This window comes from Sapajus apella, unplaced genomic scaffold (assembly GCF_009761245.1).
Source record: "Sapajus apella isolate SASKATOON/1434 unplaced genomic scaffold, GSC_monkey_1.0 scaffold543, whole genome shotgun sequence".
In the NCBI taxonomy this organism is placed as follows: Eukaryota; Metazoa; Chordata; class Mammalia; order Primates; family Cebidae; genus Sapajus; species Sapajus apella.
Window position 1 is genome coordinate 22,407 of NW_022437471.1, and position 17,212 is coordinate 39,618.

The 17,212-nt window shown below is 51.7% G+C and overlaps 1 protein-coding gene across 1 annotated transcript in view; it reads right to left on the bottom strand.

The window, feature by feature from the left end:
- Positions 1 to 402: 402 nt before the first annotated feature.
- Positions 403 to 17,212, bottom strand: part of LOC116546045 (collagen alpha-1(III) chain-like) — a 19,012-nt gene continuing 2,202 nt past the window's right edge. The window contains exons 6-7 of the mRNA XM_032272411.1: positions 16,108 to 16,836; positions 403 to 1,000 (exon numbers count right to left, since the gene is read on the bottom strand). Coding sequence (XP_032128302.1) covers positions 16,737 to 16,836 — 100 coding nt within the window. The 3' untranslated portion in view covers positions 403 to 1,000; positions 16,108 to 16,736. The remainder of the gene's footprint in view (positions 1,001 to 16,107; positions 16,837 to 17,212) is intronic.

Here is a 17,212-nt window from a genome sequence, read left to right on the forward strand (position 1 = left end):
AGCCTCTCCCTTCTTGGACTTGAGAGGCAGCTACGCGGAGCCCTTTCCAATCTGTTTTCTCTGCCCTGGGCCAGCAGAGGATACTGCTGAGTAATCCCAAACTCACAGTGGCTCCTCAGCCCTGAAAAAGGGGACAAGCTCAAGGAAACCTACTGATCTGGTCCATGCCAATCTGGGAGGAATATCTGGGAGGTTTCCTAGCAATGGCTGATACTCCACTGGACTCTCCCCTCCCCTGCCCCAAATACCCAAGCTTCCCCCCTCCCTGCGCCCCAGACAACCACAAGGGGAAGTTCAGTGCCCCCTTCTCGGCTTCCCACGCACCTGGGAACACTCTCTTCCCAGTCCCCTAGACACCAAGCCACACAGAGTAACAGTAGACGCCCGACGGATTCCCAGTCATGATGTTGCATCAGCCCCCACCCTACCCAAAATATCCTCACCCCCACCACCTCCTCTCCTCTCCAGTCATCTCCATGGTGACAGCAGCATGACTAATGACACCCTATCAGCTTCAGACTCAGGAGCGCATTTCTCCCTCCCCCTTACGCCCCCCCCCCCCCCCCCCCCCCGGGATTTCTGCAGATTGGATGCAAACCAACAGTGCCAGGGACATTCTCGAGAGATTTCCAGAGGCAGGGGTGGGGAGTGGGTTGCATGTCTTAAAAAAACAAAACAGTTCAACAAACCAAACCCCAAACCCCAACTGCACCCAAAACCATCCAGCTGAGAAAGCAAAAAGAATCCAAACAAAACCCACACAGGCCTGAGAATTCATTGGCCGCCCACACCCCCGCCGCCCCTCCCCCTCAGCTGCTGCTACACACACAGTGGGAGATTAAGGGATCACCAGAGGAGACCCTTTATTTTTATCCAATCCGGTCAAACACTTCACCGCCACCACACACACGCGCACACACACGCACGCACACACACAAGGTACCTTGACAGCCGCTCCTTGTCCCCACGGCCCGGCTCCTTCACCAGCCTTTATTTCCACCTGCAAAAGAAGCCAGAGGGACGTGTGAGCCAGGCGAGTACTGGGAAGGTAGCAAAGTCCTCCTGCTACAGCCCCCAGCCTCGCCGGAGGGGAAGGAGGTGAGCGGGAGGGGAGGCAGCCGGGGCAAGAAAGGCTATCGGGGACCATCTTCCTGCCTCCAGCTGCCGCCCAGATCACGGCAGACGGACTCCCTCACCTTCCAGTGTGTTTTTGTTTTCATTTCTCCTCTGAGAAGCCCCCCAAGATCTGGGAGGCCGCCGCCCCCCCCCGACCTCCCGCCCGCGTCCGCCCGGCTGTCCCCGGCCCCGCGCGCTCTACCTCGGCCGGCCTCCTCTGGTGCATCGGCCGGCGGGCCTCCCATTATCCCCGCCGGAGGGAGCGCACGGAGGGAGGCACTGCAGAGGAGGCGGCGGCCAGCTGCCGGCTGCGCTCCCCTCCCCGCCGCGGGGCTGGTGTGCGAGGGGGGCGGCGCGCTCGCCAGCCAATCCCCGCGGCCGGCCCTGCCCCCGCCCGGTGGACCTGCCCAGCCAGGAGGCGGGGGCGCCACCGAGGGTGCTGCTGAGCCGCGCTGGCAGCTTCCCAGGCCCGCCGCGCCGCTCCCCGGCAAGCTGGGGCATCCCAGGGCACCCCCGGCCTCCTCCCGCGGGGACCCCGAAGGTAATACCCAGAAGGCGTCCTCTGCGCCTCCAGGGTCAGAGATGACAGACTGCGCCTCCGGGCGGGGCAGAGCGGAGCGCAGCGGAGCAGACGCTGGGGGGATTCCCGCTCCGCCACTCTCTAACCCCAGCAACATCCTGGCAGCAGCTAGGACAGCACCAAAGCCTGTGACAAGGGCGTGAGGTGCAACAGCTCCTTCATCCTCAAAGAAGAAAAACCTAGGCAGCACGAACCTTTACTCCATTCTGCAGATGAGGAGATACAATAAGTGAAACAACTTACCCAAGGTGACGACGCAGCTAGGAAACAGCAGAGCCAGGACTCCGAGCCAGGTCTGTCGGCTCTGAAGACCATACTCTTAACAGCTATGCAGCTCTCCTCCTCCCTGCTCCAGCGCCCACCTCAGAAAACAGGCTCCTCGGAGCCCAAACCTCCTGTGTCAACCCTGCCTTCCTCCACACGCACAAACACCCACACCTCACTCTAGGATCACCCCCTACCCCCGCCAGAACATACCTACCCAAGACAGCCCCCCCCCACCACCCCACGATGAGTTCTCCACTCCTGGAGAGGCTACAGGAGGTACCCCCTAAGACCCCAAGGGCCCCCAGACCTCAGGGCTTCCCATCTCCAAGAAAGGCAGAGGAGGGGAGGTAGCCGAGACCCCAAGAGCTCTGCCCTTCCAGTTTCCAGACTCAGCCTTTGAAAGCTGCACCAGGAGGCTGAAAGTGGGGCCAGATGATAAGGGGAGAGGAGGGCCCTGCAATCTACTCCTGGATTTACTTCCTGGGCCACCGGGGGCTATTTGTTCTCTACCCCAATCCCTCCCTGTAGCTGAACACCCCCAAGCTTCTGCCTCCCAGGAAGGTGACTTCCACACTTTGGTAGCCACAAACTCCAGGCTCTACCACTACCTAGCTGGTTGTAACTTACCTCTCGTAGCCTCTCTTTGCTCATCTATAAAACTGAACTACAAATAGCAGCTACCACATCCAGTTTTGAGTATTCACTGCAAGTGAATCAATTTCCAGAAGAGCTCACTGGGTGCTCCTTCTCATTCTCACAGATGAATAAGCTGAGGTCAGGGGGAAGTGACTCACAGGATTCATTAGGATGTGCGACAGCCCCTGACCCAGTGATTCGCTCTCCTACCCACTCCACCACAGATGCTTGTTGTCCCCTCCCTGGGGGCTCAAAGTGGGTACTCAAAACAGGATAAGCTGCCTTTAGAGAGACAGCAAAGCTGGCCATCCAGTGAGGAGACTCCAGGAGGCATCAGGGCCCACGCCTGCCTCCCCCTGGGAACAAAGGGCAGCCCTCCTGGGCTCCTCCCAGGGTGGGGAGGAAGGCAGGTGGCAAAGCATGGCAAGAAACAGTGTCCTAAACATGGCTCAGGTCAAACAATGGGTTTCTGTGCCCCTCAACTTTGACAATGACCAGGCCAAGTGGGGTCCCTCCTTTAACATGGTCCCTAAAACCCCTGCCCTCCCACCCACCCCACAGTCTGCTGCTGGATAGGAGAGACAAACACTGCTTGGACAGTAACAATTAGCACAGTTGCTGCAGCGGCTGCCACAGTTTATCAAGCCCCTGCTACGTGCCAGGCCCTGTGCCAACCACATTGTCGGATCATCTTATTTGACTTACTCCACATACAACCTCACCTCTAACACGGCAATGGAAGGACTTCGCGATGTTAACTTACTCGCCTGTCAACACAGCTGGTGAGTGGTGGGCTGGAATTCAAATCTAGGTTCTTCTCTTTCCAATTCGCTAAGCTCTGTCTGTCTCTGCCAACTCCAGTGAGATACAAAGAAGACTGAGGTCACTTAAACCTGATCTCTTCCCTTTACGTCCTGGATCTAGTAATGTTTTCATGCCTCAGAGACTTCCCAGTGCTGCTCCTTCTGCCTGGATCCCTCTCCACCTCCCCGACCTGGCAAGCTAATATGGTACAAGGCTCAGTCCAAACACTGCCAGCTTCTCAGATCACCAAGCTCCCATGAGCATCATCCGCTCCTCCCGGGTCCTGACAGAGCAGTGTACTGCCTCATCCAGGGCACCAGTCACAGTGAGGCACCGTTATTTATTTATACGGCAGTCCTCCCCACGTGGGCGGGGGCCCTGTCTTCCCTACTTTCCTAGGCTCTGCACAGAACTGGAATGTGCTGAGCCAAGTTTCTGCACAAGGAGGGTGGAGAGGCAGGGGGCTGGGCCCTGAGATGTGGAGTCCCCTCTCCTGGTCGGCCTTCTCCCCGAGGTCTTCAAGGATCTGAGGGACACCTGCTGTCCTGGGAGTGCAGGACCTGCCAGAACTCAACTGTGATCTCCCAGACTTTCTCAATCAGCACCTATCTTCCTCAGCCGCCTGAAGGAGCCACAGAGCCAAGTTCCCACCCCAACTCCTGGCTCCACTCATCTCCCCATGGTAATTCAGCCCTACCCCAAACACATGTCCCACCCTGCCCTCCAGCAGCCCTTGGCTACACCAGAGGAGGAGCCCATAGTTCCCCAGGTGGTCCACCTGCTCCCAACCTCATCTCACCCTGGCCTCATTCCCTCTTCTGAGGTTCGTGGAATGCTGGGGGTTCAAGGGAGTCACAGAGGTGCATGCCAGACCACTCTGCCTCCAGCTGGTACGCTCTCCACTCCCCTCTTGATCCTCCTCCTATCTCTACCTGTCCCCTTTTCTAAACTTTGTACTTCACAGTGACCATTTGCAGATACTTGGAACCCCTCTGCATGGGGCCAAGGGCCTCTCCCCTCCCCACCTTCCATTACAACCCCCAGACCCTACTGTGCTCCCAGCAGGAAGAACGGGGCCACAGACCTCCCCAATGGAGAGATGAATGGATTCACTCACTTCCAGGACACATAAAATGCCCTAACACTGAGAACCTCAGGAACATGGATACCCACAGGCCGGATTCCACACAGATATTCAAAGACCAAGGAGCACAGACACAACCAGACACATTCTTGGGGACATTTGCAAGAAATCAACCAAGCACCAGCCCTATGTCAGGCCTCACACCTAGAACATGATATACTACATCTGTTTTTGTTTTTTGTTTGTTTTTTTTCAATAGAGATGGGGTTTTACCACGTTGGACAGGTTGGTCTCAAACTCCTGACCTCAAGCAATCCACCCGCCTCGGCCTCCCAAAGTGCTGGGATTACAGGTGTGAGCCACTGCGCTTGGCGATATACTGCATCTTATTTAACTCTCTAAACAAGCCAATGAGACAGGAAATATTTGTGCCCATTTTACAGATGAAGAATTGGAATACAGAGAGGCTAGGAATCTTCCCCAAGGTCACACAGCCAGAAAATGAATGGACAGGGTTCTTGCCACCCCATCACTTGCAGCAGCACAGCCAAGGCTGCTCTGTGTCGCTCTATGATTTTCATATCCACCTACCTCTTCTAGAGCTGGGAGAGGGTAGAGGGAGACAGGCTTCTCATCCTCCCTCACCATGGCTGTGTCCTGAATGAGGTCACTCTTCACAGGGCTTTAGTTCAAAGCTCAGTTTAAGCCCTGCTTCCTCCAGGAAACCTTCTCTGATTATACCAGTCTTCTGCCAACCGATAGCACTTCTAACATTTCTCATCTGACTCTTGGTACTGTTATTTGTCTCTCTGTGTGTCCTGTATCCCCAACCAGAATGACTGGAGTCGTGCCTCTCCAAAGCCTCTGCAGGGCTGTGCCTATATTCCACACACTGAAGGCACTTGGAATTGACTATGAGAGAAGTCTGTGACCTCCTTTTCTCTCCATCACACAAAGGATCCTGCCAAAAAAAACCCCAACACCCCCTCCACCTTCAGAGCCTATGTTTGAAGTCCCCGGTGTCCACGCATCAATTTCCACCCAAGTAATTGCCGCCCATCACACACACATCATCCCCTATATTTGAAACTCTTTGCGGTTGCCATGGGAACTGCCTTTGCCTTCATTCACTGATCAGGCCTCACAATTAGCTTTGGCAGCGGAAGTCTGTGTCAACGACAATCACAGGGGGGAGGAGGAGGCTGAGGAGGAGGAGCAGCAGCAGCAGCAACAGAAGAAGAAAAGATGCTCCTCTCCTTGGAGATGCGGCAGAACCAGACTGAACCAAGGCACCCAGCAACACTCAAAGGAAACAAGTCAGAGCCAGCCAACAACTCCATCGTCGTGCTTCTGTACCAACAAACAGCATGCATCCAGGACCTCCCAGGCTGACAGGTAGCAGCTGACACTCTGCCTACATCCTACATGCCCTTCAAGATGCCTGTGGAAAGATCTTATAGTCTGTGAACCCCGTCAGGGTCTCCTTGACCCAAATTCAACAGCCTTGGACCACCAAATGTTTCAGGACCTAAGCAAATAACAAGGTACTGTATGATGCTATTAAGAAGGTGGGACACGAATGCTAAGCTAGAAATCTGGGGACAACCCCAGCAGAAGACTTCCAAGAGAAATTAACACACTGTGTCTAACCTTTCACCTCTAGGATCCTCAGGCGGTACCCTGCAATCTGTCCTCATCCTTCTACACCCCTACTGCCAGCATCGAACAGCATCTCTACACACTGCAAGATCAGGGAGGTGCTTCTCCCTCCTGGAAGTCCTCCTCTTCCTTATCCTTCACATGTCACTATAGTCTCGAGACATGTTCCTTCTCTTCCAGGCTGGGCTCTACGGGTCTAAAGGTGACTAAGGCCAGTCTCTGCCCTCAAGGCATCCCTCCCTTTCAGCCCTGTCAGAATGCACTTTAATTATTTGTTTTCATGCTTGTCTTCCTCCCCAGACAGCAGGATCATTAAGGACAGACAGAGTTAATGTGCCTCCCTTTACCCACCGCTCAGACACAGTGTGGCGCCTGCCAAACAGCTAGTCCCAGGCGAGGTTTGCTGAATGGGGCCCGGAGGGCCACCTGCTTGTCTATAGTTCAAAGCAGATGATGTCCTGCCTCGGGAAACTGAAGCAGCACCAGAGAGAAGGACGGCCCACCGCCAGTACAAGGGACCTTGTAGATCCTGGGACCCAGGATACACCAGGAAAGTGTTTCTCTCTCCTTGTCCTCCTGGCACCAGCTCTTCTCCCACTGCACCTCACCCTATCCTGCAGCACGAACACAGTACAGACTGGACCCAGCCCTCACAGAAAGAGTCTGCCATCCTTCTCTCTTCTCGGGCTCCAGGATCATTCCCAGCGTTATTAAGGGAACTGGGGCACAGAGAGCTTACCTTAAAGGGCAGATCAGTCAACCAAATATTAAGACAGGAAAGAGCCCACTTATGTCCTCCCCACAAGAAAAACTCAGAAGTGGAGCAGACTCTAGTCTAGTACTTTGTTACTTCTTTGTAACCCAGCGTCTCCGTACTCCTTTCCTGAGACTTCCCCCACCCAGCAGCAATTAGGAGGGGCAGGCGGCATAGGGGGGACCCACAGTCTGGCCAATACCACCAAATAATTCCATCCAATGCAACTTCCCATCCATTCTGAGAATCTAGAATTGCTGCTCTAGCAGCAGTGAGAGGTGCCTTATTTTGTCCGTTAACACCCTCGTTAGGTGTGGTGGAGCTAGGACACAATGGAGCTAGGATTCGTACAAGTCACAGCCAGCAGTACAGAACAGCCATCAACAGTACCCCAGCTGCATGCTCGTGCTACCTGAAGCAAGCAGGCAGCAACCCCCACACCTGTGGCCACCTGAAGGCCAGCCAGTTATCCCACAATGGGCTGCCAACCTTATTTTTTACCCCTCCTTCAGTGGTTATTAAAATTCAGGTTATTGAGCCAGTCATGATGGCTCACGCCTATAATCCCAGCACTTTAGGAGACCGAGAAAGGCAGATCACCTGAGGTCAGGAGTTCAAGACCAGCCTGGCCAACATGGCAAAACCCTGTCTCTACTAAAAATACAAAAATTAGCCAGGTGTGGTGGTGCATGCCTGTAATCCCAGCTACTCGGCAGGCTAAGGCACGAGAATCGAGAATCACTTGAATCCAGGAGCACTTCAGCCTGGGTGACAGAGTGAGACTCTGTCTCAAAAAAAACCCTTAGGTTATTAGATTTCCTATGCAAATGACAGGAGACAAGGTCACCAATGGGTCTGTCCACCCTGGGTGTGGCAGCAGCCTCAGCCCTGAAGACATAGGCAGAGGCCCAAAACAACATGAAGGGCTCTCCCAGAAACAGCCAGCCAGGTTGCAGCAGGACTCAAGGAAGATGAAGGGGTCTCTTTCCTTTCCAATACCTCCTCTCTTCCTGAGCACTGTCCCCTCATTCCAAAAGGAAGCTGTAAAGAAGTGAAGGGGAATGGAATGGGAAATTAGTGACAATTCCTGAGACCCAGAAGCTAGTCTCCTGGCCCGCCCTGTCACCACACTGCCTTTTCCAGAACAAGAAAACCCATCACAGAGAGGACAACTCAGGCAGGACCCAGGAGATAAGTTTGGGGCTGGAAGTCAACATGAACACAGCTCAGTGGGGCTGCTGACCAAGACTGTAGGTGGGGAGGAATGATTTTCCCCACTAGGGATCCTCAGAGAGCCTCTGGGTGGAACGCAACACCTCTACCCATGTATCTGTGGTCTCCCATAGCAGACAAGTAAAGCACAGCCCCGCCTTCAAGGAGAAGCAGTGGGCTGTGCCGTTAGAACCCAGGAAGATACTATTCAGAGACCTCGCCACTTACCTTGGGGTAGGGGCTGGGATCCCAAACCCTGAGAGCTGCCAATGCAGAAGCTATTTCCCAACCTAGAACAAGCCCTTGGTGAGGTTTCAGCCACAACATAGGGTCACTCTGATGCTGGCTCCCAGCACTGTCCTACAGAACCTCCTGTGATGGCAGAAATGCTCTCTATCTGCACTGTCTAATACATGAGCTATAAACCGCTACCAGCTATAATAGACAGCTCAGGTTTTGGACCCGCTCCCCCGAGAAAACACAACCCTGCACATTCATACAACATTTGGCTGAAATTTCCAGAAAAATTCAGAGACCTTAACCCAACTGAGGTCTGAGATGAGGTCTAGGTCTAAGATTAAGTCTAAAAGTTGACCAAAATGCTGCCCGCCTAAGATTCCTGCCTCTTGCAATGTAGTTGTCTAAAAACATGAAAATAGGCCTGGCACTGTAGTTCATGCCTGTAAGCCCAACACTTTGGGAGGCGAAGGTGGGTGGATCGCTTGAGTTCAGGAATTCGAGAACAGCCTGGCCAATATGGCAAAACCCCAACTCTACTAAAAATACAAAAGTTAGCCAGGTGTGGTGGCATGTGCCCATAGTCCCAGCTACTTGGGAAGCTAAGGCAGGAGAATCACTTGCACCTGGGAGGTGGAGGTTGCAGTGAGCTGAGATCGTGCCACTGCACTCCAGCCTGGACAACACAGTGAGACTGTCAAAAAAATAAAAAATAAAAAAGTAAAGCGCGCACGCACACACACACACACACACAAATAGACCTGATAATATACTTCACGAAATCTTAGCAAGAGACTGCCAAATGTGAATCTCCCTTCCCTGCCTCACCCCAACCCAGAGGATATCCTCATAACTTTCCTGCTAGCCAGCACCCAGACTCGCGCAGGCACTAGTCACACAGGACCTCTCAGGGCTAGTTCCTCAGTGTTGGAATAGTAAAAAATGTTAGCCAATTCTTTAACCTGCGTTCAGTCTGTCTAATAACTTTCACCCACTAATAAAACTCCTGCATACTCCCTACAATGAGGGAACCAACTTCCTCTTCATACGAGCTTTGCCTGAACCTGTGTTCCTCTACTCATCAGCAGCTGAACAGCCCTGCTTCCTTCAACTGTCCTACATGTGACCACTCTGACAGATTTCAAGACTGACTGTCAATATTCTTTTCAGAGTTTCAGTTCTTTCTACCTGCTAAGAAGCCAGAGTTCATGCATTTCTTTTTTAAAAGAAGTATAGGCCTTTGCATTTGCCCTGATTAAATCCCACTGAGTCTTGCTGGTACTCACTGTACCTGACTGCCCCAACCTCCTTAGCCCCTTGTTCTATTATTCAGCGTAATAACTGCATCATCACTGCCACCCACCCACCCACAGATCTCACTCGCCTACTATCTCATCTTGTGAAAAGTGCACACATCCATTCTGCTCCATAAGCTTCCAGATCCTTCCATGAGACCCAAGATTTTATGAACACACCCCCTCCTCTGCACAACCACCACCATCTACTACTGTGTCAGGGAGCTCCAACCTCCTGAATCAGGCTGCTGAGCAGCAAACATCATGTGAGAGCCCTTTCCTGACTCTTCTCAGAACAAATACATGAGTTCTCTGATAATTCTGTAGATCAGTTTTATTGATAGGTTTTACTGATAACTCGAAACTAAAAGGAAACAAATGCCAGAAGAACAAGCAGAAACATGCAGTAAATCAAGAGGTTTTGTCTCCTTGGCTTAGAGGGTCAAGAAATGGGTTGGGTCATCCTCTTCATCCTTGCTAGCACTTGGAATTCTTTGCCTGTTCATCACAGCTTGTCACCTCACCCCCACCCCACCCCCATGTCTTTCTGGTCATAGAAACGCTGTAGACAGCTCCTCAAACTCTCATGGACACACAAAACACCTGGGGATCGGGCTAAAGTGCAGATTCTAATTCAGCAGTTCTGGGGTAGGGATGAACATTCTGCAGTTCTAACAAACTTACAATGCTGCTGATTCACTGAGCAGCACGGTGGAAGTGAGGGTGTGGACCAAGCAGATGTCCTAGGACTCAGGTGAGCAATTTGCCATAAAAGGGTACAGGTAGGTGTCCATCGTCTCTCATCTGGACCAGAGGGTTTCCATGCTAACTACATACCTGGGAACCACAGACCAGTTTGGTCCACTCTGGATCAATTAAATCAGAGTCCCTGAGGGGTGGGACCCAGACACCATGTTGTGTTTTATTAGGCTTCCCAGGTGATCCCAGTGTGGAACTCCTGATCTACATGGTTGATAGAAAGACTGAACAGGGCAGTTACATCAGTGTCCTCCCTTCAAGATGACTTTAAGTCAAAAACTGGACTTCTCATCTATCCAACAAACTGGCAAGAGATGCCATCATTTATTTATGGACTTCTAGATCTGTTGGTTCACCTCAGCTGCTTTGAAAAGAACCACAGGGACCCTCAAAGATTATCACTTGCCTTTCTAAAGTTTCACAAACCACCTTTTAAACAATCTGTTCTAGAACTGTCAAAAGCTGACATTAAGCTTACATGTTTATAATTGTCAAAATCTCTTTGAGAAATTGGACTTTCAGCCCATCTCTGGTCTTTTGGCCCTCTTTCAACCATCATAATTCCATAAAAACTGTGATTCACCAGGAGTTCAAGACCAGCCTGGGCAACATAGTGAGACCCTGTCTCTCTTAAAAAAAAAAAAAAAAAAAAAAAAAAAAAGATTGTGATTCTGCGAGCATTAATGCAGGTGTTCAAGGAGAAAGCGAATGACTCAGACTTGGGTAGGGGAGCTGGCTGGCTCTCTTTTCCCCAGGTTATATCTTCTGACACCACAGGGACCCAGTATCTGTCCACACTCTCCATCCCTAGAAAGTTGTAAGCCTAATTCTTCCTTCTCCTTCTTGCTGGAACTATATACAAGACATTATCATGGGCATTTTCCACCAGCCTTAGCACATTCTGGCCACTGGACCCCCTGATGCTCCTCTTAGGAGCTCATGCCGTACTGTAAACTCTGCTTCAGTGCCATGTCCCCATCTTCCACATAATGTGCTTGTCCTTTTACCCCCTCCCTCACTAGAAAACAGCCCATACAGCCACACAGATGGTTCAGTCCTTCCCTAGTCCCACCAACACCTTCCTCCTGAAGCTACCATTCATGACTGTTCTATCAGTGTTTCCTTTTTAACAAGCAAGCCTATCCCTCCAGCTAATTTTCTTTTAGAATCTGTGGCCATGGGGTTAAAAACTGCTTGCATTTGAAAAACAATATTCTAAAGACTATGGTAAACACTCCTGCCTGCCCAGCCTTCTCTCAGGCTTGACAAATGCTCAGATTGAGGTCCCTTTCTCTAAAGATTCTTGTCACTTCTACTTCTCCAGTCAATCCTCCCTTTGATGCTGGGACCAGCCTGAAAGCATTCCTCTCCATAGCCTCCATCTTCAGGAAGACAGAACTATCAGTAAGATGGGCAAGGATTCATCAGGTGTTCTGATATTGTTGAAAGATTCCAAATTCCAAGGTATCTTGTCTCAAATCTGGCAGAGATCTGTTTCAAGATCTAAGTCCACTTGGGCTGAGGGCTAGAAAGTATTCTCATAACATGTATCTTTCCATTTCTCTAATTTTCACCCATAATGTTCTCAGTCATGCTTCCAAACTCATGCACACATTTTACTGCGCTTTTTTCTTTTCTCTTCCTTTTTTTTTTTTGGTAAGGGGTTATTATTCTAACAGTTATTCACTTCCCTGACCCATGGGCAACTTTTCAGTCAAGCCCAGGACCATAGCGACTCCTTGGTGTCTAGCCTCCTCCTCCACATGGAGGCTACCAAACTCCTCCCTCCCTCCCTCTGCCTGGCTCTATGGTTCTGCCTCACGGTTCTTCTATGAACAAGTTGGGGGAATGCTTTGAGATAAATACGTAATTTGCATTTCGTCTGGAGTTGTATGCAAGCTGAAGTCCAGTGGCCCGACAATGGCCCACTGCAGCCTCAAATTCCCAGACTCAGGCGATTCTCCCACCTCAGTCTTTCCAGGAGCTAGGACTACAGGCACCTGCCACCATGCCTGGCTAATTTTTCTTTTTTTATTTTTTGTAGCAACGTGGTCTTGCTATGTTGTACAGGCTGGTCTCAAGTAATCCTCCTGCCTCAGCCTCCCAAAACTCTGGGATTACAAAAGTGAGCCACCATACCCAGCCTGTGCATTGCATCTTTACAGCTCAAAGACAAATTCACAGTTGTTTATGCATAAAGATTCATCCCTTTCTAGATGTTTAGGAATGTTTTGCCATCAAGCATTGATTACCTACTACTGTATGTGCCAGATATTATACACATTTTATCCCATTTAATCCTCATGACAGCCCTACAAAGAAGGGTTGCTCCCATCCTACAACTGAGAAAACAGACACAGAAGGGATGGAGCACTGGTCGCCCAAGACAGTAAGGGCACGGCACTTACTCTGGGTTCTGGGCCCTACCTTCTGTGCTTCCATACTCAGCAAACCCGACTTTTCTAATCAGTCATCTTCATCGTGCTACCAAGCCACCACTTAGATAGAAAGAATATGAAATCAAACAGCCTCCTCTAAATTATTCTTGGAACTAGGAAGGAAGATCACAGCGACTACCAACCCACCCCAGCCTCACATTAGGACCCAGAGAAGTAGTCACCTCCCCCCAGATCAGGAAGGCCCATCCTAAAGATTTTCATCACTTCTACTTCTCCAGTCAATTCTCCCTTTGATGCTGGGACCAGCCTGAAAGCATTTCTCTCCACAGCCTCCAACCTCAGCAAGATAGAGCTACCAGCATGATAGGCAAGGATTCATCAGGTGTTCTGATACTGTTAAAAGATTCCAAATTCCAAGGTACCTTGTCTCAAATCTGGCAGAGACCTGGCTAAAGTCCTAAAATGCTGAACTTCTTTTCTGAGGGATTCCCCTGCACCCTTCCTCCTCACCCCCAAAGCCCACTGAGAAAAAGAGTGAGGAGCAGGGAAAGAAGATGGAAAACCCAAGATAATCTCCTTACAGGATGATATAAAGCAGCTGTAGGCAGACAGTTCAAAGGAAGCCCCAAAGACAGCTAGGAGAGATGGAGACAGAAGGGAAGTACAGAGGAGTCGCCAGGGGAGCACAGCACTCTCACAGAGGAGGAAATGCCACGCAGCAGGGCGCAGGTAGATGGTCTGATGTCCGAGAGGCTCCTAGGATGCTACGTCCCGCCCCACCTGAACAGTCACCGCCAAAATAACCGGTGACATGTTCCCTCTGCCACACAGCTGCTAAGATCTAATGGTTATGGTCCCAGCAGTCCCCAGCATCTGTTAAATGCTAGGCTGGTCCTGGGGTCTCATCCACTCAGGCAGTCTCTCAGGCATGTCTCAGCTTTTCAATTATGCCAGAGATATGCCCACTAAATGCAGCATAGCCTGGACAGTGACTCCCTGGCGTTCAGCCTTCACAGACCGCCCCCCCCCAAAAAAAAAAAGTCACACAGGTACTGGTTACCATTTTGTATTTTACCAAGCAAAGACTTAAAAAAAAAAAGTCTATTTTTTCCTCACACCTTCACTTCACAAAGCACATTTTAAGAAAGCATATTTTAAACATCAAGAAGTAGAAAGGACCTATCCTTAGAAAAAGGTAGAAGGCTCTTTAATTCACAGAGAGCTAGCTTTATGAAAAAACTTATTCCACTGTCCCCTTTTGTTTCTCTAGAAACAGAAAACTCCACTGTGGGCCAGCACTGATCCACAGATCAGCATGTAGACCCTTTGTCCTTGGACACCCAAGACCATCCAGCCTCACCTTACCTGACCCTGGGGCTTAGAGGGGCAGTTGGCCATGGCAAGGTCCACAGGGAAGCAGACACCTCTCAGCAGGGTTGTCTCTAAGCCTGAGCCACCCCAGATCCATGATATCTTAACTAAGACCACCCGGCAGCCTGGGCTGACAGCTTACCCACAGGATGACAACGCCCTGGCCTCACTCCCAGCCCCTTTTACTCAGGTATGTTCTGTTGTTGCCAAAAGCAGCACTTCAACTCGGTTCACAAGAGCCACTGCTTCCAAGAACATCTAGCCCAGGAAGCTCAGCATCCTCACTCCTCCAGTTTGAGTATGGGAGGAACTGAGTGAGACAATGGGGGCTGGGGAAGAAAAGGAATGCTAGAAGGGCGCAAAGGAATCAAGCTTTACAAAGTAGACTCAGCAGCTCCTCCTTACACCAAAGCACCAGCTCTTATGTCCAGAAGTAAAGCCTCCCCAGCTTCATAGCATCCTGCTTTCAGTAGTGACCCACGGAGCACTGGGCCAGCAGGATGCTAACTCCCCACAACACCAGCAACAGAGAGGTCTCCCAGGCTGGGGCTGGTGGCTGCATATGTGATCCAGATGTCTGCTTTAACCAGAGACAGGGGAAACAGGGCCCCGAGTCTGCAGTCCCTGGGTCAGGACATACAGCTTCCACAGGGTGCAGACAAGACAAGGTGAGAAAGGGCAGAAATATCCAGCAACCCCACCTCCCCATCCCCTACACTTAAATCTTTCTTCCCGGCCACGGGACCACAGCCCCACCAGCTCGCCATGCAGCTCTGCACTGAGCAGTCAGGGAAACCCTGAGCAAGAGCTGCCAGCCCACTGCCAGCCTATCACAGCCACAGGGCCCCTAGTCCTCAGAAGCAAGCAGCTTCCAGCCCAGCCGGAAGGGTAAAGTAGGAAAAGACAGACCCAGAGAGGGGGACTGAGTTGTCTGGGCCCTTGGACAAATGAGTGGTAGAGCAAGGGGGAGCTCCAAGACAGCGCAGGCCTCTGTCTCTGTCCAGCGCCAGTTGCCCTGCCTGGAGCGACCTCAGCGGCTTCACTGCTCCTCTTAAGCTGCTCAACTTCACTCTGCCCTACTTCTGCCAACTCTCTGCTGTCGCGGCTGTCACCAAACCCAAGCCGGCAGACCGCCACTATGATGGAAGGGAAAGATGACCAATGTAAGGTCACTGTCTCTCCTTTTCTTCCCGCCCTGCCTGCTCTCATCCCAAATCCTCCTTTCCTCCTCTACCCTGCTACCCCCAAATAAAGGGAGTACACCTCCCTGGGGTTGACAGTGTCTCAAAAGCATGTTATCCATTCATGCAATTAGTATCTGAGTCCCTACTACCTGCCAAGGAACTGTGCCAGGTCCTGAGAACACAGAGATAAAGTTTTTGACTGCAAGAAGTACTAAAATAGGGGAACCCAAACCATCAGTTTCTCATTAGATTCCCAAACAGTTTCAACTGGCTCTCTGGCCATCTGAGAAAAACGATGAAAGAAGCATCCCACTCCATCAGGGCAGCATAAAACCACCCTGTCAACCCAAAACTTTCTCTCCGAATCCATCAGCCTCCATCCCTTATCTTACACCATCACTACCCAAGTCATTCAAGCATTAGCATGACCTTGAAATACATATGAGGCTTCAAGCAGCAGGACCAGAAACTTCTAGAGATAAAGGTAGACATCACCATCTCATATCAAATGCAAACATCAGAGATGAGGGTGCCAGCTCGGAGCTCCCTTCTTCCCCGTGACTCTCATACAAACTGTCAGCGCTGCAAAGGAGCCCAAACATGTCTGTTACACTCCTACTCAAAGTTGGACCAAGAGGATCAGAAATGGGAGAATGCGCTCAACTGGACAAGCCTTGCTTGAAAGCAAGACCCTCAGGATGACCGTGCCCTCGAGGAAGGGACAGGGTAGCCTAGCAAGGGCTGGCTTACCTCCTTGAGAAGCCCCACTTTTTTCTTCAGCACCTCACACTTTCGAAGTTTGCAGATCTGGTGCGTGCGGCGGTTGGTACAGCTAGTGCAAGCCCCACAGTTTTCCAGCCGCCGGCAGGGCTCACAAGTACCACACCGTTTCCGTTTCTTCCGCCCATCTCCACCCCCTCGGAGTTGGGACTCACTCCCAGCCATGGGGAGCCCAGGCCCCGGGAAGCCCCCTACCATCACCTGGCCCTGAGGGAAGTCATAAAGGCCTGGCAGGTCCGGCTGGACGGCCAGGGGCACCTGAAACTGACTCATGATGCTGCCAGAGATGGGGGCATAGGTGCAGGGGCAGAACCACAGTCCAGTTTCCTGCCACCTGCAAAGGCCACCAACAGGTCCTTCTCGCCTAGAACAGTCAAGAGTTTATAAGGATGAAGGCAAGTGGCTTCAGTCTCCCAGATGGATGCCTCTTCTCAACCCCTCTTCACCTCCTTTGCAGCAGTCTGATCGGGCTCCGTAGGGGGCCACTCTCCCACCTGCTGGGGCCCGGGATCTGGGGGAGGACACCAGCAGCAGTCCCCAGAAAAAGGATCATCTTGGCCCGGTGGGTTCTTCACCCTTACCCACCCTGGACCCAGGCATTAGGTGAGCAAGTGGGGGTGTGGTGGGGTCAGAGCTGAGTGAGCAGTTTCTCCCGGTATTTTTCCTCCAGGGTCTGGACGCTGGAGAAGGCAGCGCTGCCTGAAAAAGACAGAAAGGGGAAGCGCATCACTCGGGGCTCAGGGACAACTTTCACGTGTCACTTCTTCCTGCTTCTGGGAAAAGAGAAAATGGGGGAAGAGATGGGGTTGCTCAAATGAGGTCCTACCCAGAACCTCAGACAGGACGCACCCAGCACCCGCTACCTGTCTGAGGGAGGCGGCCTCGGGCCTCAGGGTTGCTGGGGGCCCTGGACAAAGTATTCAAGGGGGTGGCCAAGGTGAGATTTCTAAGAAAGTTGCTCTCTTCCCTACCCCCACGGGCGAGTGAGTTTCACCCAAATTCCCCCACACACCCTGGCTGGAGGCCGCCCGGCCCTCCAACACGGAGCTGAGCTTTCAAAATAAAGTTTGTTGAG